We start from the raw sequence: 23,977 nt of genomic DNA on the forward strand, positions 1-23,977 counted from the left end.
ACGAAAAAGATATCAGGGAAATAGGTACTTCACTCCGATTAAGTAGTTTACCTATGCGTCATTTAATTCAAAGAAGGCAGGGATTTCCAAATCAAAACTACATCATACTTACGCGATTTGTGTAGTGTTTTTGTTGGTATATAAAGTTTTACCTCCCTCAGTATTCAAACCTATAAATCTAACCGCATGTCTAGTATGTACTTTATAATAAGTATGCCAGTTGTCCTAGCAATATGCGTGTGCAGATGGAGATCTGTCTAACATTACTTACTACATTAGACTTATTTACCTCTGGTAGTACCTCTCATGAAATGATTATACCTACATGCTATTAACTATTTATAACATTTACCTACATATTATACTAAGATTGTTTCAATTAAAGTATGGGTACAACTGTTGTTCAACATAAAAGGGCAGGAAACATAAACTATCTTAACTTCTTATTTATTGAAGTAAATAAATATGAATTATTCAGCCAAGTTTCCACAATACTCATTGATATATTACGCTCATAAATGAAACAAGAACAAACAATGAAAGTATACAAATACCTTCTTGACAGCTAATAACGTAACATAGTACAAATTATAGGTTTCACGTGAAACATGGTCTATTTGTAACTATTGCGCTGAAGTCTTCATGAGTAATTCATGAGTATATCATCTTGTTTACTATACCTAACTATCAAGAAAATATGATAACGAGTGCCTAGATTACGTACTATCTAGATTGTGATGACAGGTAAAATCTAAAAGCTGCTACTCAATCACAGGAATATATTGCGAGTATGTGTAATAGAATTAGGCCTGTCTTAGGTATATTGATAAAACGACACTGGCTCAATTTGTAATTTTATTTAATAGTAACTTAATTTTTTTACTTTCATTTCAAGATCAGGAAGCGGCCTATTCATAATTAGTTTAAAACAACAACAGTACTTCAACACGATCCAAACTGTCAATTTCATTTATTCATTTCATTACTTTCATGAGGCGTCTGAAATCCTGAACAATCGATAACGGAATATACATTTTTTTCGTCAAAACTACACGATAGGATCCTGGAAACCTGAAGATAAGAAGTCACTATTATAGATAATTGTTTAATAGAGTGCATTAATCTCATGTTTATTGATTTGCACGTTCACATCTCTTTCCATTATTTACTTACTTGGTTCATTATTTTACCTAAGCAGAAACAATGAACTCTCACACGGATGTTTACATAGAGATTATAGGCAATGAAAGAAGTTTTACCTGCACACGTGCGCGTGAGCAACGTGAGCTCTTATCAAATGAGGCACAAAGAAACCAACCAGCTGATTGTTGAAGTCAATATGACAAACTGCTTTTCAAGCAAGCTTTTATGGTTTTGTAAATGGTCCAAATTTTTCTTGCAATAATTCTCATAAAATCTACCACGTTACCATATTTTGCCTCTGGTAGTCTTTGGAAGGTAAATTTTGAAGGAACTACTTTTACCTTTTATTTTGTTTTATATTCAACTTTTGTTACCTAAAGAAGGGTGGTAGGTATAAGAAACACGTACTTGTTTGGTTTTTCATTATGAATTTGTAACTTGTTTTGTTGTAAAGGTTATTGTACTGTTTAAATAATACATTCATACTACATGTAAAAGCTGATATCGAAATTCTGTTAGAAATTTCAGCGAGGAAAACTCTTTAATTTGTTATCAGTTTAGGTACCTAGTTGTCGCGGTTAACAAAAACAGTTGTTGTCATATATTTATCATCATCAAAGCAAGTTAGTTTAGAAAGTCAGTACCAATCAATATACCTAGTATCAAAATGAGTGCAAGTAGTTACTGCCTATTTGTTCAGTTACCTAAGTTAATGTGCCCATAAAGAAAACTGTGTTTATTTTACATTTTGCAAAGACTTAATGGATTTAAACTGAAATATTGCTCGTATATAATAATGTTTACAATGTTTTTTAAGCATTTTCTTATGAACATAGTAAATAATATTATTTTCATGACTATTTCACAAGGGGGCTCTCGGTTTAGATTCTCATTATAATTACTACGGATAATGTTCGCAGAAATTCACGTAGTCGTGTGGTTTTCCTCAAAAAATACCTAAGTATGCTTTATCCACTGACAACATAGAGGAAAACTTCGATATGTGCGAGAGACGATATCTTTTAACCGTTACATAATTCAAAATTCAAGCAAATCTTTCAAATCAGCTAGATAATTTCAACACTAATTTTCTTTTTGCTATAATGTTATTTCAGTCAAGTAAATTCCTTATATTTCTAGTTTCCAGAAGAATCCACACTAAATCGTCTTTATTTCAAGTAGGTACCCATAGTTACAGCTATTTTTGTCGTGACGTAAAGGCGCTGAGACAAATTAATTAACTGCTCTTTGTTACCATTGTGCCAACTGTATTTATGTGACTGCTTTTAAATTTTTATCTTTCATCAGTCTAGTCACATACTTTGGCGTTGTTGTCTTAATAATCCCATACATTCCATGAATGCCTGGAAAAAATAACTTACCTACTTTAATGTACTGTGTAGATTAGTCGTGTGTCCTTACCTGAAAACAAGGAAATTAATAAGAAAATTAATGATTTGTATACAGGAAGCAGTGAAGATTGATTAAAATAAGTATTAATAATAATACCATCCTATTTTCTCAATCTATAGAGCCGAAAAGAAATTGTGTCTTGTTATGTAGAGTAACGTAAGTGCGCCTATTAACGACCCCCCAAAATTTGTATTCTATTACCGCCCTATTTTTCTTTCTTTCATAAAAGACATAATAACAGGTTCCCGAAAACACGTTACCTAAAAAATATCTAGATATGTTTATTGACTATCAAAACGATTAAACTTTGTGTTCGTAAATAACCAGTAAACGGAGTTATTTGACATTAAATGGGACGTGCCCGCAACGGACGCACTTTTCATACTGACGCGCTCCCAGCTACTTAAGGTGCACCTTGTTATTAATTAGCGATTTTAACACATTTAAAATAAGTATACCAACATGTTTTAGCATAACAATATTAATTAGTACTTTAGTTTCCTTAATAAACCCTCAATATAGCCCTCTCGCTGTATTTTTGTGTCTTAAATACAATTTTAAATAAGGGCGGTAATAGAAACACTTTTCATAATTTGGTTCCTAATAACGACCCATGGCGTTGTTAGAATTTTGATAAAGTATTTTATTTTAGTGTTTATATGTTTAATTACGCATTTAACCTCCATTTTGTTGTCTTAATCGATTCATAAGAATATTTCACATAAGTAAATCAATTAACGCCATACGTTAATTGTCATAGGTTTGGCATAAAACTGCAATGAACATTAAAGAATATCTCTAATAATGTATGACAATAGATTTTGTAAAAACCTGTTATATTCTAATTAGTACCTATTTGATATAAAATAAAACCTAATAAAAATGATACTTCACTGATCACGTCTTCATTAAAGTAGATATTTTAGCTGGTTACTGTTTTTTTTTACGGTCGGTAATAGAATAAAGTAATATTCATAGTTAATTCTATTACCGCCTCATAACTATAACGCCACCTGCAACGACTTTTAGTCCTGTATTTTGGATATAACTAACATTTATGACATGACACCAAACCAATCATGCGTTATCACAACTACTATGTAACTTTTTAAGATCTTTTGAATAATAAATAAATAATTTAAAATAATTATACAGACAGTGTCCAATTGTCCATAGTTTAAATTAAAATACACAATTACACACAATTAAAATCTAAAACTAAACACGTTGGACGCCACGCGGCTCACCGGTGAGCCGCGAACAATACAATTTCCATTGTGTCTAGCATCTCGGCGTTCAATGTGTTAAAAATTATAGTCAAATTAAAAATAAAATATTAAATGAAAATTATTTTTTATTAAAACTCAAATATAGTTTAAATTATAATGACACCCACTACTCACTAGAACACCGGGTACCGTGTAATCAATTATAATAGAGGAATTTATTATTCTACTATTTCTTCTTGATTATTTATTTATTTTCGAGAAGGGTGCCTTTTCTCTTTTAATAATAAAAAAATAACTTGAAAAAAAAACACAAATTTAACTAAAACTAAAAGCAAAACAAATTTAACTTGAAAAAATCAAGTGGTTCCCGAGCCTCTGAGCGGGAATCGAACCCGTGACTCTTGGAATATACCCAATTGAAGAGCAATATTTTTAGCGGTCGGTAATAGAAACAGAAAAAACGTTAATAGAAACATACCTCGTCTATAGGTCGGTAATAGAAACAACTGCTTTTTCAGATTAAATTGCTATTTATTAATTATTGTGTGATTGAATACTCATTGTTACTACTTGAATTCAAAGATTATTTCATCATTGTTATAAATAAATTAAAGTGTCTTTTCTATCACCACGTCTTATATCTAATTTTGTAACGTTTATCCGAAGTCAGCTTAAACTGGCGGTAATAGGCGCATTTACGTTACCTAACTTGTCTGATTTTTTACATAGATCATACAGATCGCTAAAATGTGCCATTTGGATAGCACCTACTTTATAAATAAGAAATTAGTATTTAACAACCGTATCCCAAAAGCCTGACTGACCTGACAGTGTGTGATTAATGACTACACTATGCATTTAATTGTTACTTTAAAACCACGCGAGTGGTAAATTGAAATGCGTATAATTTATTATCCTAGACGCGCTAGCCTAAAGTTTAATTTTATCAGCTTATCAATCGAAATTGGTGACGCTCTACACTAAACTTGACATTGACTCATTTATTCTCTGCGTATTGGCTCCGTGCACGATTACAGCGCCAACTAGCGTCCACAACTTTGAGGGCTCTGTCACATTGACATTTAGGTCGTATATTTGTGAAAAATATCGAAATGAAAAAATTACAAATATTTTCGACTAATAAATTGTTGTGAATACCACGATTTGGGTGGAAAAAAGGTTTTGAAATAATTTTGGTCATTCAAATCAAATGAGGTAAGTCCAAAAATTGTGTTGAATTTTGATTGTGTTAGGGTTTGTTTACTTCATTTATAGTTGTAGTTTTACAGTAAAACAAAAAGAAAAAGCTACTTTAACGGTTTAATTATATAACAGTAAATATAATTAAATGTTCCTGTATCGCTAGTAATAAATTAAATATCGTTTTCAGATCGAAATTAGTATTGTTTTGAAGACCGGGTTTGTGAGTGTTACAATATCAAAATCCAACCACAAACCGTATTTAAAGGAAAGTTGTTGGTATTGGCTGGACAAGTCCGAGATGTAGAAGAATTAAGAACAAAACAAGGGCAGAGTTCAATAATTCACGCTCTCATCATAAGGCAAACATCTGTGCACAACAACTACTGTGACTCATTTTTGTACAACCACGTTGTATAGTCTAGTTATTTCCAAATTGTAAACGGCTATTAAACCAGTCCTATTGAAATACAGTCCACTCTTTTATTTAAGTTCCCAGTAGGACCCTTTTCATGTGATTAATTAATGATATTAAAATGTAATAAGTAGAATCGCTTTGCCATTGACAGATACATCTGATGATAGAGCTTACATTATTTCTACTTTTGACCACCATGAGCGCTGCGATCGATTATGTTTCCCCCACCTAGTACTTCGCACCCAGCGAATACTTATAGTCTATCCAATATAGCTTGATTAGAATGACAGCTGTCAAACGAATGTGACTAGTGCTGGGATACGGTTCACATAGATGTATCGATAAGTTTTCGAAAAAATGATATAAAAAAATGCACCCAATTTTTCTTCATATCTTTATTCATAAAAATGACAAATGATATAAATTTAAAGACAGTAAAATTTAAAATTCATGTCAAGGGTGTACAACCTAAGTCGTAGTCATTATCATCGGTGTTCTTCAGTGGTTTTTTCCTCTCGCTAGAGGGCGGTGGGCATCTCTTCTAGAGCAACGGTGCTATGAATACCCAAAAAAATTACCGGTGATTGATTTCCGATATTTGATTATTTAAGAATGAAATGTTTTTTGGTTTTTAATAGTGAACATTTAGAAAAACGTATAACTTGACTTAAATATGTTAAAAAATTAGTTAGAAAAACAATTTGGTAAATATGTTAAAAAAATAGTTTTAATTTAATATGACATTTGTCGATATGTCCCAACACTAACATTTTTGTAACTCGAGATAACCTTGTAGAGACTAGCTTGATTTTTATAATTTCGAATTACTACTTATTGGTGTAATTTAACGCTGCATTTACACGAAATTAACATTTTTATTGGAAGCACTGTCGTCGAAAATATTGTTTGTAGGTCAAACGTGAATTATTTCTTGTCCGCCAATATTTAGCTCTCATTGATCGCTACTACAAAGTTATGTCGTTACTTTTGATGGCAGCTGTCATTCTAATCAAGCTATGTTGGATAGACTATAATAACAAACATGTAAAGTGCGTAAGAACATTTTTGATGTAGGACAAACAACATGCTCATTCTGTTCCTTCTTTTGTCAAACCTAAGAAAAATAAATCAAGTTGAAGTAGTGATAGAGTTCGAAGGATAAAATTATATACATTTCCAGGAATTTTGTACACATAAGGAATTCCCGCATCCAGATGCTTCCCGCGTAGGTAGCGTAGGACCGGTCGTTGTCGAAATCCTTGGGGAGGAGGTCATTTGGCTGACTGAAACGAACGAAAGGAATGCGAAATAAATTCTTATTAAGTATTACCTAATAATTATGAAAATTAAATATCTAATCAGAAACGATCAAATCTCATAGCTTGGTGAAACTGTAGTGAGACTTTTTCAATAAACAAATCGTTTTAATATTGACAGACAACTCGTCAGATTTTATTATAAATCTATTTATTTTATTCTGAGTGATTTTAATTTTTCTGAAGTATGAAAGTAGGTAAATCAATCATCGTAGTATTTTCGTATAGTGTAGTTTTTTCTTTCATTTATAATAAGCTTTTTAATTTTTAAATCCTCGGTTGTTTTTATTTGTTTTTGGCACATTATGTAGGTATGTCTAATAATAGTCTCAAAATAATGTAGAGCTTGTTTTGGATGTTCAGCGAAGCACTCAAGTGGACTTCACAATACCTATTCTTGCTGTTTGACATTTGGATAACGAGTTTCTACTGGTTTGCAAACATTGGCCTATTATTAGCACCGTTTGAACAGGAACCCGTTACTATGGAGACACGATATTCAAGTGGTATAATACCGTACTTATACCATTTTGAATTTGCTTGATTCTCTCGGATCCAAAAAGAGGCCTAGGTTTGAACCGAACAAAATGGATTCAGCTCTTTCTAATCTAGAGACCTATTGTTTTTGGATATTATTCCTAAGGGTATAGCGCCAGAAGAACATTACGAGTAGGATAAGTATTTTCGTATTACGCAGAGGTTTTAATGTGTAATTAATTGCTCTTAATTTTGATGAATTATCATTTTCAAGACTATCTAATGGACTTAGTAAATATGTAGGTACGATAATGTGCCTTTATTTTGATAAATTAGATACTTACGTCAAACCAACCACTTTATCTCTGAGATATTTATTAATTCATCCTTTATCAAACTAGCGATACACCAACCTTTAGCCTACGCAGTAAAACACCTCCATTTTATATTATATTTCTTACAAACTTGAAAAAATAAGCACCCATACTAACTATCGTGGTCTACGAAGGTGATTTGAAATTGATTAATGAATACTTATATACCTATTCGATTTGTTCTTATCGACAGCTGAAAAAGCAAATAGGGTTCTATTTTTGACTAAAGTTGGAGCGTCCATGTGTAATTTAACTGTCGACTTTACTTATTATAGTGTAAAAGCAGCCAAGGTGACAGAGGCAAGGATAGAAAGTGAAATCTAATTGAGGCGTGCCGTTCACCGACTGCAATTCGTGTGCCTCCTACGAAACCGCTGTAACCAGCTATGCTATTTATGTGCTTTTTTTACATGCACTCTTTGCTTCCGCACTTGTTTTTCAAGTGATAACAAATTGAAGCCTAATATTAGACGCTTATTACTTCTAACAATAGAAGTTATTTCAAGTAGTTATAATAATGCTTTGATGATAATGTTGAACGACCATTTTGTGCCAAACGTATAATATTATCCATGATGTCTATTTTCCGGATAATATCTGACGTCAGAATTGTACAAGTAAATGATGTTGATTTATGTAAATTACTACATACTAGATGTAGCTTTTGATTCTGACTAAATTACATAGGTACGTAATGTTTTTTATTTTGCAAACCATTACAAAGATAAACAGGGCGATAAATAAATGGTATTTTATCTAATCAGAATAAAGTTAATTACATTACAACGAAAACCACTTCATTCAAAAAATCAATTCTGCCTATCTACACACCTGAAAAACCTGATTTCATGTTAGTTCAGAATTCCTGAAAAGATGCTGAAATCTTGATTCAAACTCATGTAAAGATTTCAGCATGTGGTTGAATTGTATTGAATCACAATTTTAAATTCTACCGGAGTGCAAATTCATACTTCATTTAATAATGCGGGTCTGAGTAAATTTACGTATTGGGGACAATGTCGATTCGAGATAGATTATCACATTGCATTCAATAGAGTTTTGGGGCAGGTCGAATTGCGGTTTCCTAACCGAGTAGGGTAGACCGGGTACAATAGTACCACGGGTCAATAGTACCATCGGCGATATTTCTTCATACAAGCGACGTTAAATTGTGTGCATAGCGTCAGAATATGCGCTTTTTGTGTTTCCATCCGCTCACCAGTCAGCGGCGCTTGCGCTGAGAAACGAAGGTGTACAGGAAGGATTTTTGTTTTTTGCCCAGCCGCAGTAAGTTTTTATGTCAAATATATGAGCCCATAAGTTGCCTAATATGCTATTTGTTACCAAAGTATTGTTGTCAATAGCTTATCCAGGATCTAAACTTTGTATCGACAGCGAATTATTGGCATTCACTGTGAAAATGACTGAATTTTAGGTGAAGTTCTCTTGAATACCTACTTGGAACAAATGTACCAGTCTCCATGGGGTCAATTGTAGCGGTACAATCAACCCCGTGGTACAATTAACCCCCGGAACCCTATTTTATACTTACTACATAATATTTTAAATTGGTTTTAAAGTACCTATACTTATAATAAACTAAGTTATTATAAAACATTCACGTGGTTATTTTACATTTTTACAATTATATTTTTATAATTATAGGCATTGCTGGACAAAGGCCTCCCCCAAGGATTTCCACAAAGACCGGTCCTGCGCCGCTTGCATCCAGGTACTTCCCGCGACCTTCACCAGATCGTCGGTCCACCTAGTGGGAGGCCTGCCCACGCTACGTCTTCCAGCTCGTGGTCGCCACTCAAGAACTTTCCTGCCCCAGCGGCCATCAGCTCTTCGAGCTATGTGCCCCGCCCACTGCCACTTGATTTTAGCGATTCTGCGGGCTATGTCAGTCACTCTGGTTCTCCTACGGATCTCCTCATTTCTGATTCGATCACGCAGGGAAACTCCGAGCATAGCACGCTCCATCGCTCTTTGGGTGACCTTGAGCCTTCTTATGAGGCCCATAGTAAGCGACCACGTCTCAGAGCCATACACCATCACTGGCAACACACACTGGTCAAACACTTTTGACTTGAGACACTGCGGTATTTATACCTATTAAATAAGTAGTTAGGTAGATGTCGATAAAAAGGTGATATAAGTACCTAAATGCCTACTTAAAATATTTTAATATAGGTTTCTAAAACCCTTCTGAATATATACGTACATTGTAGCTTAATTCAGTAAGTAACTAAGTATTTGAACGTTTTGTTTTAGATGCCTCGGCGTAGAGTCAAAAGTACGGATCGCGGATCAACGGATCTATTCCTTTATGAACAGGCTTATGAAAAAATCTTAAAAGGGCGAAGCAGTAGTAGGTATAAATAATCAGGGTCAATTGTACCCTCATACAAAAATAGATTTTTCAGTTTTGATATTTCTATCATTGTTATTGTGCTTATTGTTGTTTCAGAAGCAATATCCGAGCCAAATAGATGGCATATTATGTAGAAACAGTTAGTTTTTTTGTTTTTTTTGGAAGAAAAGTTATTGTTTTGTTTTTAAACTTAAGTGTTAATTTTTCATACTTGTTCCTACATATTTTCGATCTCAATTAATAAATACTGATGATTGTAGAAGATTAAGAGAACAGAATACCAATAAAGGTGATGATTAGATAAACATAACTACTTTTATTGCCTCATATATTATTGGTACAATTGACCCGTTGTAGGGGTCAATTGTAACATGAGACATCGTACAGTTCAAATTCGTTTTTCATTAAGTATTCGAAAGAATAGTTCAAGTCTGCATGCTTAAATTTGTAGCTAAAGAGTCTAGTTTTTATAGCATCCTAACAGAATAAGTTATTGTATTTCATTAGATTTCTCAATATTGAACAATTTCCAAAAAATGGTACTATTGTCCCCGGTCTACCCTAGTGAGTTCAGGCTGTCTCTATGTAGGTACCTATCTACCTGCCTAAGTATGACAAATTGTACTTTCTAAAATATTTCAAGTTGTCATGTTTTTGTCTCCTTGTAGGTTTGTCAAGCTAATGCACGACGACCCACAAAAAAGGAAAACGCTTCACAAAATCACGATTTCAAATGTCACGAATCAAATATCAACACATACATACATAGTTAGCTAGAAACGTAACCGTATTATCTTATCGAACCTTATCCAATGCACGATAGCAATAAAGTAAATAGTTCCTTTGACAAAATGCCAAAAAACAAATAAATATCCACTTAATTGTATTTGTTACCTGCTGCTTTAGTGATAAGTTAGAAATTCTTCCTTGGCTTACGCAAATGTTAAAGTGCAATACAAATATCACGGCGCCCTCGAATTTTTACCTTTTTAGAACTACGACAGAAAGTGAATGCACTTTGGGTCAATTTTTTTAGGTAGATCCATACCCATACAAGATGGGTGCCAATACCAACAGTTTTATTTTGGAGTGTGTATGCGTGTTGCTAGTTGCATTTGTAACTATTCAACGACTTCACGTGCCTGCTAAAAGTGGGTAAAGTAACAAAATAATTGGTTGTCATTTTATATATCTCCCACAATTCCTCACTGGAAAGTTCCTAGCACGAGCACACAGGTCTTCAATTGTTTGTTATCTTACAGCACAAATACAGCGTTCACGAGGACCCACTCGTACAACACGTGCCGCTCAATGAACCGCGTATAAATCACACTGCACCAATATGCCTGTCTGCGACTACGTCAGCTATGCACTTGACATGCATTCGATAAATGAAATTTGAGATCGGAGATATGTGAAGCTCGAGATTTGAGTAGAAACAGTCGATTTAACTGATTGAAATACTCGTATCTGACGTCTTTCTGATAATGTTGCAAGATATTTTTTTAAATAAACCAAAAGTGCATTTTATCTGACATCTTTCTGATAATGTTGTAAGAGATTTTTTAAAATAAACTAAAAGTGCATTTCTTTCTAAAATAATAATAAGGTAGCGATTTTGTACTTCAGAAGTCACGTCAATAGTACCAAAGTCCCACCGACTTTTTTGTAGTGTTTTGTAACAGAGGTATATACCTATATAAATGTTTTGTTTGTCTTGTCAACCCTACTTGTGCTAGTGCGTTGTGTTTTCGCCGCCTCTTTTGATTATAAGACAGACAAACACGTTAATGCAAATAGCGAATTTGGTGTACACAGATGGAACCCCGGCGGCACAATGCTCGCACGTCACGAGGACGTAGGTGGATTCCGTCTGACAATAGCATACCGATACATCATACGGTTTTGTGCCGGGCACGATCCGAATTCGTCAACAAATAAGGAGGTTCTTTGTTAGCAACGCTGTGTCGCACCAATCACTATTGGTTCAACTGTTGCTTATTTAAATAACTACAAAACAATGCTTGCCATTGAAGGTAGAGTCAACAACACTGTATAAAAATTAATAAAATCTCAAAAGAAAATACATTTACATTGAACATTATTGTCGTATTCAGCATTTAAAATTTTCCTTACCAAATGTTGATCTCCATTTTATAAGTATGTATAAGTTAAATTAGATTCGCGCACTGTGAGTTTGAAATTGTTTCTTGAATAGAACACTATCGAAAAGTCGGTGATAAAGTAATAATTCGCTTTTATCGAGAACCGGTATCCATATTCAAAGGGTAATCATTGTGGCGACTTGCAGATACCGTGAAGGTGACACAGGAGTCTTGAAGCAAAAAACTAATTACTTAAACACTGAGAACCGTGTACATACCAATTTATTCAAATTTTAATTAAACTTAAATCATTAGCGCTTATCTCTCGCAGATCTATCTTAATTTAAAACGTTTTTAGTCAATAATAAAATTCAGTGCGTCACTTTAGCTCTTGATAAGTTAGACGCTCCTTTTTCTATGGTTGGCACAATTATTTTATAAGTTATTTAAAAAAAAAACTACGATGATAATACTACTGATCGGTACCAGATTTGTATGTATTAGAGATTGCAAAACTGCAACACTGCACATTTGATTATGTAATGCTTATTAAGTACGTGTACCGTTTCCTCCATCTAGCTCATTAAAAATTACGAATAGGTAGGTAGAGTCTACAGCAAGTATTTCTTTACATTTTATAAAAGGAAGGAAAATAAATTCGTGTCTATGGGCGACGGTAATCACTTACCATCAGGTGATCCGTCTGCTCGTTTGCCTCCTGTCACATAAAAAAAAAAAAAACCTTGCGTATTTTAGGTACACTACTGGCAATTGGGTTTTCCCCTATCATACGACCAGCTTTTGCCGACCACCGACCGATATTCACATAACAGTGATAAGCAGACCCTGCAGTAGTAGGACATGTCACCGTTTTCATTTCCTAATCTGTGCTTGAAGCTTGAAGTTATGGTAGTCGTCTCAGCGAGGCTCAGGCGGCGACCGACTGACCGACTTCGTTTCGACACGCCGAAAGAAAAGAAAAACAAATGAATCCAGGCTCTGGCACTTAAACGCGGAAGCCGAAGCACAGACATTAACATTTTAGTGTCCGAATCGAGAAACGACCCAAATCGAGTACTCGCTTGAGTTTTCTGGGAAATCACCGATGACTCAATCACGGCGGAAAATCTCTATAGGTAGTATAGGTAATTGCTCGATTATATGAGACAACAGTTTAGAATCACGTGTGGAATTCCTGTATGTACACTGTACAGTCAACAGCACATGATATTTACATGATGCATACTGTAGTTAGCCTGATGTAACGTCATTCATAGGTACTGTTAGACAGTGACGCCTCAAGCACAGATTACTAATACGTTAGTCCTCAAGATCCAGAGCAGAGAGCTCTAATAATTGAGTCGAGTAATAGCATAATATCTTCAAACTAACCACTTGTTGAGTGAAGTGGCAAATTACTTAAAACTGAGTCAGTGTACGATGAACTTAGATTAAAAAGTAATGCTTTAAGTTCAAAGGTATTTAAAAATTAACTGTCTTTTATTGGTTTTTAATGAGATTCGTGAAATATTTACCTACCCTATCTCGACTTCAAACTTAAAATAGGCTACTTAGGTATTCAAAGGAACAAATGGTGTTGAACAGTTGCCTAAGTGACAAATGGCAGTGTAGAGACAGTGAAACACATTGTGAAAGTCGACTTTTGTTTAGTCTTCAGGCACTTAGGCTTCAAAGTTTTACGTGTTCTGAAATGAAGCCATAAAACATTCACGTGGGACGTATAAACTATCTACACTTTTATCTATACACGATTTCGTATTATTAGTAGATGATAAATATAGTTCAGATACATAGAACTGTCTGTTTGAGAATAAAACGACATCGTCATTGACGTCATTTCACACTCACAGTGAAATCATAGGCATATTAACACACACCCACAGGTTAAGACTTCAAAGAATTCGGATTTTATTTAATAAGTTTAACATTTTATAGTTTTGAGTTACACCTTGCATTTTTTTTTATTTTAAGTAAATATTAAAGTAATTATTATAAGGAAAACTATGTCACAATTAGCACAAATATCTCTTTATAGTCGTACAATCGTGTTTGGAATTACATTTTACGCTAGTGGTGTAAGCAAACATTGTTCACTTAACACGCGCGTTCTGAATGCGGATTCCGTGTTGTTTGCTACCTAGTTTTTGTAAGCAATGATAGATCAAGATGTCGAGAACTTATGAGAGATTTTCTTGAGAGATTAGATAGTTTTCCACGTATTGTGATTCGTTAGAGAGAGTCTACTACTAAGTATTATCTGATATTTTGGGATCATGGTAAGTTTTTCGCATGTGGCCGCCTGGCCGCGTGGTTTCAATTTATAGGAAAGAGTTTCAAATGTCTCCTAGAGTAGAAGCAACCTCATTTACATTCGTAATAACAGGTACCTACATAATGAAGTCTTTTCATTCAATATCTCGTGACATACCATCTATGTATTTGTAAGCATTCCAATACCTAAGTATTTATCATCTGAATGACTTTATCTCTTTTCCATATCAATAGAGTATAAATAAATAATAGATAATATTCGTACAAATCCATCTTTATGAGATATAAGTAAACAAAGCAATGGAAGTAAATAAATGTAACGTGTTGAACTATTATATTCCGTGACAATAGATTGATTCATTTATGTAGAGTCAAGCCGTTAATGTCTCATTCTCTATTGTATTGAAAGCAAATGTCACTAACTACCTGATAGTTACAATTTTGTTTTCTCTGAAAATGCGATTTTAATAAGTAGATAGGAAATAACTTAAGCCTAGTAAGTTACTGATACTTTTTAGGATACTCTTGTTTAATTTAATGTATGAATGGAAGTAGATAAATACTACTACAACATAATAGAGTTTTAGCGTGGCTTAAAAACTTGATCCTTCATCAGTAATGGCGGCCAAATATTTGGTCAAAGTCAATAATTACTGGTATCGATTCTATATACTCGTAATATGCCTTCCTCGAGAAATTATCTTCATGATGATGAAATGATAGACACTATTGGGATAGAAATCTTGTAAACATCAAACGTTAATGATTACAGACAAACACGATGTAATGAATTGAGTTATTTCTACAAATAAATTATAAACAATAATAAAAAGCATTTCAACTCAAACAGAGCAATGTAAAGAATTAAAAGATGATTTATCATGATGAATCATGACGTAGAAGATGGAGTAATCATAAGAAAATAAGATATTAAAACTCCATGATTAATTTGCGTGAGAGTTTTTCAAATACGAAAGCCGAAGTGGTTTCTCGTTAGCAGACATGTGTCATGCTACACCCACTGATGATGAATGAACTCAAATATAGGTCAGACCGCTACTACAGATATACGGTTGTGACTGCACAATTAACGATGCGAACGTAAATATTTGACTCGGATGCGTTGTGATAAGTAAAATACGACTTTTCTCCATGTCTTTACACCTGATACTAGCCTAGTGGTAAATTACGGTTTCAAGGCTCGGCTAACGGCAACCGAAAGGGGCCAATATGATCGTGAGAGCGCGTTTGCTGCGTCGTAACCCCAAAAAATGCTCAACTCGTTTGTTGTTTTGTAACTCAAGAATTGGCGTCTCCGTGTCCAATGTTCGACGAATATGTTACGAGTACTATTAGTAACAATTAACCAACTGAAAATTGTATCGCGGCCAAGAGATAGTATTAAAGATTATCAGCCTATAAATATTTGTCTGCATGCTATGCCTATGTAATTTATATTACCTAAATAAGTGATTATTTTAGGTACTTTTATCATCATGACACAAAGGATTTTAAATTGTATATGTAAATTATGCGTTATCTTTACGACTATTACAACAATGTGTGACGAACTGACAAAGCACATCTCGCCTTTCTACCACACAAGAATATAAATAAAATCCAGATTAGGTAAAATCGAATTATCTTTCAAAATGTAGAGTTAATCTTACAAAAGAACAGTTGATTTACCAATAGTAAAACTGAAGATGTTTCTTCTTAAAAATATCCTCTCTAACGGTGCCCTCATTTTACAGTTTAAGTAGGTAGTGTTTTACTTTAAATAATCATGGAAATAATAGAACCCAGAAAAATTAAACGTAACGTTTTATTTTAATCACGGTTTTTAGCAAAATCTAGTGGTATTTTTTCCAATATTATCAAAATAGAATTCGAATGAAAATATTTACGTTATTTTCTCTGAAAAAACAATACAAGATAAATGTTTGATAAGTAGGTAAACATGACATACCTATATGCTCTTTTATAAGTCATGAAAATATACCTTACGTATTTAGATGCTAAAAATGCTTAATTCATATCTTTCTAAGCGGGTTACACGTCATGATGTGGGTAGATAACCAAAAGATAATACTTTTCATTAAGAATAATCCGACAAAAAAGATTGATTTTCATTTAAATAGGATTAATGAAGGGGCACGTCATTTATTGATTAGATAACATTTAATAAACAAATCGCATTGTTATTTTCGTGAAACTGAAGAAAATGTAGTTGGTAGAGTCGGTCCAAATTGTGACATGTATTTTTTATCTCTTACTTACCTATGTATTTTTTATCCCTTTAAGAACATATGAGAACTGTAATGATCTTGAATCTCTATCGAATGGTTCTCTTGTCTTTTTGTTTTATTTTGTTTATGTCATGCATTTACATTTATATTAGTCCATGGTTATGTACTCGCTAAAATAAAACCGTGTGATTTTGCAATAGAAACACGTCCCTTATCTAATCTGGCCTTTCGTTCGCGACCTTCGTTGTTAAAATTATAGTTTTAGTGTGACCGACAATATTTCATTGGCTCAGTATCGAAGTTACACCTGATATTAGAGTTGCGATAAGAAAAGTTAACTCTAACAAATCTATATCATGAAGTATTTATTTTTTCATGTATCTATTGCGAAAAAGTTATTATTATTTAGGTGTATTAAATGTACAAGTAATATTGCATTTTATTAACTGTAAAAATCTGTGACAGCTGGGTTTGTTATTTTATGGTTTTTGTACCTCAACTCCTCCTAACCTAACCTAACCTTTCCTTGTAACTAAACATGCATTGTAATTTACGTCGTTCGTTAATAACCCAGGAAAACCTCTTCTGAAACATTTTTAACCTTATTGCTTTGTTACTAAAGTTCTATCTTCATAATTTAATTTGAAGGTAATCAGGTAGGATGTAACACAAAAATGTAGAGTCAGTAATTTAGTTGGTATGACATCTTTTATGACTGAATTGTTTGTAAATATAAATGTGATAATGCAGTTAAGGGAATACTTATTGTGATTTTTGTCTACAATAGCTTAGTAGCTTTATATCGACGAGTTAAATGATGTTCGCCCTAAGTCATTAAACAGGAAGAACAATGGCCTGAATAGAATACGGAATAATTAAGAGTATCGGGTGTCTGTTCCCCCACTGAACAGCTACATTGATTTTCCCTTTTTACACACGATCAGCACAAGATACTTGCGTGATGCGCGTGTGGTAGGGACGGGACTCACAAAGGGCTGGACGGCCGTTGCCCTCACTCACATCGCAAAAGCTTTTTTTCTGTCGGCTATGTTTAGTTTAGATACTTCCGACAAGTTTGAGGATAACGTTGCTACGGCGAAGTATTATTGGAACTGGATTGAAATAAGTACTTTTTAGGTTGGCGGATGTTTGCAGTTAAATATAGTTGATGGTAAAGCAATTAACCATGTTGATTCATATTGAACTGTACTGCGTAGGTACTTGTTTTAACTGAATATACCGACAATACAGCTCGCGCTGCTTACTCATCATTTCAGTGAATTCAGTCTTTGTTTACGTTTTGCGTTGATGTCTTTAGTCACACGTGCCTACCCACTTGGGATGGTTTTAACGGAGTGAATAACAAGAAACACTTCACTTTAGGGGGAATTAGGTGGATGAACCACGATGAACGGTTCGGTTCGGTCTTTGAACTCCTCCGGCCGAGAGCGAGATGGATGCAGAGATTGTTTAATGACAAATAAAACATCGATGCACAGCTGTCGCCGCCTCACGCGAGTCCGGAGGGTCCGGCCATAATAGGGATGCGCCAGGTAAACGTCTCCGCCGTTTTATTCAGAAAAAGCTCGTATTATTGAAATCCTAACAGACCGTTAAGTTTTCGAATAATATTTTTCTGTTGCTACCTGTAGTTTTATACATGCATTATGTATTTAAAGTTACATACGGTACCAGGTAGAGACTAACGAATGACCGACCTTGATTTATAAGTTTTTAACACGCGCAAAAAATATTTTATAAATTCATTGGCTTCAAGTTGATTACCTGCAATATGTTATGGTGTGTGTGCGCTTACCTACCTACTGTTGATTCATAATAATAATGCAGGTATCCTGGTATGAGTGTGTGTAATGTTGTAGTGTGTAGGTAGGGAGCAAGGAGCTCGAGGCTGCTCACCTATATGCGCCAGGTCGATGATGGGGATCTCGCAGCGCGAGAGCAGCGTCTCCTCCTGCGGGGCGGCCATGCTGCTGCTGCTGCTGCTGCTGCTACTACTGCTCCTCTGGTCGTCGCACACGTCAGACACCCACTCAGCCGAATCACAGACTCGTTATCACTCGACTTCCACAGTAATTAGCAATTAGCGATCGCGACACCGAAAGATAAAGGATAGGGAAAATGACAGATAAGCACTTATAAACACCGTACGGTAAGACTAAACGTTAAAGTTTATTGAAGTTGTGAATGGTCTTTTGATTACCCCTGGTATAGAAGCGTTCAGAACTCATTTGCATAACCTTGTAGTTCCTGCTCGAGGCGTTCTGCGATCTGACGTAGCAGCAATAAGCTATACTGACTTGACACATTAAAAATTGGTTTCCGTTTCTCTCTGAGAGTAAGTGTGTGGATACGTTGCTCCCGCGTGTGCGACCCGACGGCGTCGCGCGCCCCCCGTCCCTGCGAGTTTCGAATGTCTTTAGTCCGATAAACTGGCTCACCGTGTGCGATGAGCGTTACCCGGGCGTTCGATGTCGGCTCTCACTTGTATATCATCGCGCAGACTTTCGCAACCGAGTAGCGTGTCGAAACGGCTCTGCCTGGCACGCGGCGGTGTGGGGAGAGCGGGCTCGTGTGCGGTCGGGACGGCGCTCGCGGAGGCACTGACTGACTAACTACTGCGGTTTCTGCGCCCGAGCGTCGTCGGCTCCGTTGCTCACTTCGCGCCGCTGCGCTAACCTTCGCATGCCGCTCACTCGCCGTATAAGAACAAAATCACGCAATTACGTCGGCTGGAGATGGTATCCTTTTGTTTGAACGCCTATTTCAGTCTTTGTTGGAGCATGGCATGTAGCGACCAGCTATTTCTAAGGATCAAACGATTGTACGCCCCTTTTATGACGCTAAGCACGCGCTTCAGTAAGGAGCACATGTAGAGCAAGTCTGGAAAGTGTTTTAGTTTTATAAAATGTACTAAGTACCTTTAGGATTTAACTTATAATTTAAAAAATAAATTTTTTTTTAGTTAGGCCCGGTTTCCACCAAAGCGGAGCGGAGTGGAGAAATGTTTTGAATAATCAATTATTTCATTTTGCAATAATGAATGAAATCTGATTGGCTATTCAATACACTTCTCTGCTCTGCCTTGGTGGAAATCGGCCTTTAAATATAATAATTTGTTTGTACTTTGTATTTTGAACTCTACAATAAATTAGGTGTAGTGCAAAAAAGTTATTTTATCAGTCGGAAGAAAGACGAAGTTAGACTATGCTAGAGAATTACATAAACATGAAACAGTTATTCATTACGTAGTAGATTTGAGATAAAAGGCTTTACAATAGTTAAAAATGTTTTAAACATACCAAGTCAGCGCCCTCTTCATGTCAGAGATAAGTTTGGCGAGCTGTATAGTTATTAGTTCCGAAAAATTCCGCCAACCTTAAAAAATGTCGCGCTGTTAACAAAACAAATGTTAAGAAAACCTAATTATGAAACATTTACAAGAAAAATCACTACAAAAAATTTATGCCATTTAATGATTAATTTATAAAATTAAAAATACATTAAAATGACTATGAAAGAACAGTTCATAAGATAACATTTTATTTCACTGCTTGCACACCTAATAATATTAAATGTAATCTCTTCTCAATGTAAAGTAAAACGTATTAAAATAAATGAAAGCATAGCGCAATATAAAAATAATGTCAGTCGTCATACAAATTCATATTATTAGTATGTTGGCCCTTTTCAGTTTCAGGGACTTATTAATTACACAGAGACAACCAGAAGTTCTACTACTCTACTATAAGGATGAAAATAAATGAAAAATATTATTTCTGAAACGGACTTATATATCAGAGTTGTCTCCGTGCATTTTTGTGTATTGTGTACGACCACTACGCGTTTACTATGTATCTTTTGTCTAGCTATATTATACTAAAAATATTTTGAATCCGGTCAGTAATACCCTACGTAATACCCCATCTCACAAATTGGAATTTACGTGTGAACCTTCGTTCCCGCGCGGCTAGTATCAACTATTATCGAATCGGCCTATATTAAAGTTTGTAAATAAAATTAGCTAGTAAAAAATCAAAAGTTCTTAAAAATAAAGTGAGATTGTTTTATTTATAGGGTTGGTAGCATTAATTTACAGGTCGTTCATTTGAGGCACCGCTCGAAGTAGGACGAGCCGACGTAGCCGCCGCGCATGGCTCGCTGGACATGCTGCTCGAACAGTCTTCGGTTGCTTTGGAGCTCGTCTGCCGCTTCTTTGTTTAGTGGGTCTTCGGGGTTTGGTTCCTGGAATAGGTTGAACAGTGAGAGAATTAACAAACACAAATTATTACAGCGACCGCCTGCGACTTCGTACGTGTGGACCTCCTCTGACCTCGTTTTACCCTCTTAGGGATGGTTTCGTAAAATCCATTCTTAGTGCATGTCTAGTCTACACTATGGAACTTGACAAATTTTAAGTTTGTAGGTGTTACAGTTTCTGAGATTTCGAGATTAATTCACTGATTAGGTACCAAAATAAAAAAAATATAATATAGTTTTTTATTTATTTTGGCACATAGGTTAATCAGAGTATGACAATGTTAAGAAACACAGACATAAATTAGCTTTCAACTGAATAATAATGCCTCGTCCAATGCTTGCCAACAAGGCCTCTACCAAGGACTTCCATAACGACATCATAAATCCAAGTGGTATCCTCGACTTTCACCAGATCGTCGGTCCACCGAGTGGGAGGCTTACACTACGTTTTTCGGTATGTAAGGTACATAACATGTGACTCCATTTAGATGATTTAGTGTTTGAAGTTCTCACTTCAAAGCTTACACAGATCTTGAAGCTTAGGAAAGCTCAATAAGTTGGTTGAGTTCTCAATGAGTTGTTGAGTTGATTAAGAGCTCTATAAAAGGGTGAAGGTACTTAGACCAAATAAATTAATTTTACTTGTATTGGTGGTATGGTATTGATATAGTAAGAACATGAATTAGTTTAGTAGGTATATCAGAGACATTATACATCTTTGTACCCATAGTACAAGCTTTGCTTAGTTTGGGACTAGAAGCGCAGTGTAAGATGTCCAAGGATATTTATTTTTATTTTTTTGTAAGAAACTGTTACTGTAAAGGCTATGACCATGAATACAGTGAAGCCTACAAAGCAACAAGTATAAACATAAAAATACTACATGATTTGCATGTTTATGTATTTATTGTTATTATTTTATATCATTTACTTTGATAACTTAAAATTACATATTAGTCAAAATGAAATATATTCTTACCAAGAATAAATATTGTAGTCCGTAAACTATGGAGTTGACCGTGAGCACTGGTTTCCAGTCTTCTCTGAGTATGTTCAGGCACACATTGCCATCCAAGTCTATGTTTGGGTGATACACGGCAGTTTCACATTTCACCTTGGGCGGTTCATGAGGATAGTTTGGTCCTACCTGTAAATGGAACCAAATAAATTACATTATGTGTCAAAAGTTACAGAAACTTCGTATTTACCACTAAATTAGGCAGCTTGAAAGCTACAATCGGCATTGGTAAAATTTCTTGACAGTTTGACCTTACTCCAAGGTAAGAAAGTTGCCAAAATAAAAATTCCAGTTTTACTCCCTAAAATGGATGTTTCATGCTTTCAAGTGGAGCTTGACATTTAAAACATGAAAGACTCATCCCAATATTCATACGATTGGGTACACATGCATTTTTAACTTTCATCAAGTTTCATTCATGTCTGGGGCTAGATGAAAGAAAGTAGAGCTTCTACCAATAGATGGTGCTATTTAATGGATAAGCAGTCAAATAATCTGCTTTAAGAATAGCTAATAGTAGATATTAAGAGGAAGAAAAAAAAAGATCCATCCATAGATAGCTGAAGTGGCAATGAGCTGGTCAAAGTAGTAATATCTGCTGTAGAAAGCGTAACAACGACCTGTAGCAAGATGGAGCGGCGATATAGCCATAGTAATGAAGCTAGAGAGAACATGATGATAGACTAATCATGTTGTGCTCATGATGCATGCATCAATAATGCAGTGGAAACAAAATCACATTACTCCTTTGAGTTACAGCAAAATAATATCTATTAAATGGCAGAATCATCATAGCCATGGAGCATTCTGGAGAGAGAGCAGAGCTAAAAATACAAATAAACTCCATCTTTAGGTTTTATTGACATTTTATGGTTTGATGAGATGTGAAGAACAACTACAACTACAACAAGAAGAACCTGACTCTACGCAGATCTCTGGATTGATAAGAAAACAATTTTTAGTCAATGGAAGAGATGATACTTAATAAAAGCATGTTAGAAAAATAAAATAAACTTATTCATACCTTAAAACTAAATACAAATCTGCCACCTCTGTAGAAACCTTCATCTGGACATATGATAAGTTTGAAGTTGAGCAGGTCATCAGGGTCTGGGAATTCTGTACTGCATGTTTTTGGAAGATTCAATTCATTTAAATCTGTAAATAATTACAAGTGTTTTGGTACGTTCAGTTTGGTATGTTCTGTCTGAAATCTACAACTTTTTATAATAATTGTGTATGATAGTGATGATGTTTTTGTGACATTAATCTTCTGCATTTAAGTGGTAATAAAAAGTTGTTTTACAAACTGTATAAACATTGAGTTTATTTCAATTATTATCAAAATTTATTATAACTTTCTTAGTTACATCCGAATTGCGTCTACTGCCGGACAAATACCATTATGTACAACTAACACAATACGTATTGGTAGAATGGTAGGAGCAAACAGATTTTCCTTATGCAATATTAAGGGAAAACTTTTTATCTTCAAATTATTGGTGAACTCGATATGCGCATCATGAAACGCACATCAATTTTATTAATTAGTATTAAAAACAATGACATTGTATACAATTTGTAAGCTTCTTCATAGTTCTACCACACACACTAAGACTATTTCAGCGTAAATAAAGCACTCTACATCCTAACAAAATTTTTTAAAAGATTGTAGACTTCAAGTATTTATAGATGCCTACAGGTGATTTAAAATGAATTGGTTGTACCTAAATGGTTCATTTTTATAGGGACTTATTCAAGAGGTAACTCATCATCTTTATCTATTTACCTTTTGTGATCCGCAACTGTGCTGCTGACGCTTTTTTTTGTGAACCCCCTGCTCTTGCTGAACCTTCTTCATCCTTTTTTTGTTGTTTTAATGAAAACAGTTTAATCATTTTCCTAATCTAATCGATAAATAGAAATTAGAAATGAAAGCACGATTTATTTTGACAGCTAATTTTTGTATCACCCATTCAATGTCTTAGTCGCAGAGGGATATGCAAGATCTATTTGACAAATAAAAATGTATGTTTGAATTCAATTAACCTATCACGAATCATTATGAGTTATTCAAGGATCGTTTTT

General features: G+C 34.6%; 2 protein-coding genes across 2 annotated transcripts in view; both read right to left on the reverse strand.

Annotated features, from left to right (window-relative positions):
• Nucleotides 1-19,234, reverse strand: part of LOC135080966 (uncharacterized) — a 36,239-nt gene extending 17,005 nt beyond the window's left edge. The window contains exon 1 of the mRNA XM_063975691.1: nt 18,511-19,234. Within this exon, the coding sequence (XP_063831761.1) occupies nt 18,511-18,580 (70 nt within the window). The 5' untranslated portion in view covers nt 18,581-19,234. The remainder of the gene's footprint in view (nt 1-18,510) is intronic.
• Nucleotides 19,235-20,663: 1,429 nt separating this feature from the next.
• Nucleotides 20,664-23,939, reverse strand: LOC135080984 (NEDD8-conjugating enzyme Ubc12). The gene is made up of 4 exons (XM_063975712.1): nt 23,679-23,939; nt 22,914-23,047; nt 21,851-22,018; nt 20,664-20,856 (listed from the first exon to the last, which is right to left on the reverse strand). The coding sequence occupies exons 1-4, from the start codon at nt 23,785-23,787 to the stop codon at nt 20,716-20,718; spliced, it is 552 nt and encodes a 183-aa protein (XP_063831782.1). The 5' UTR covers nt 23,788-23,939; the 3' UTR covers nt 20,664-20,715.
• Between the last annotated feature and the right edge of the window lie 38 nt (nt 23,940-23,977).

This window comes from Ostrinia nubilalis, chromosome 2 (genome assembly GCF_963855985.1).
Source record: "Ostrinia nubilalis chromosome 2, ilOstNubi1.1, whole genome shotgun sequence".
NCBI lineage: Eukaryota > Metazoa > Arthropoda > Insecta > Lepidoptera > Crambidae > Ostrinia > Ostrinia nubilalis.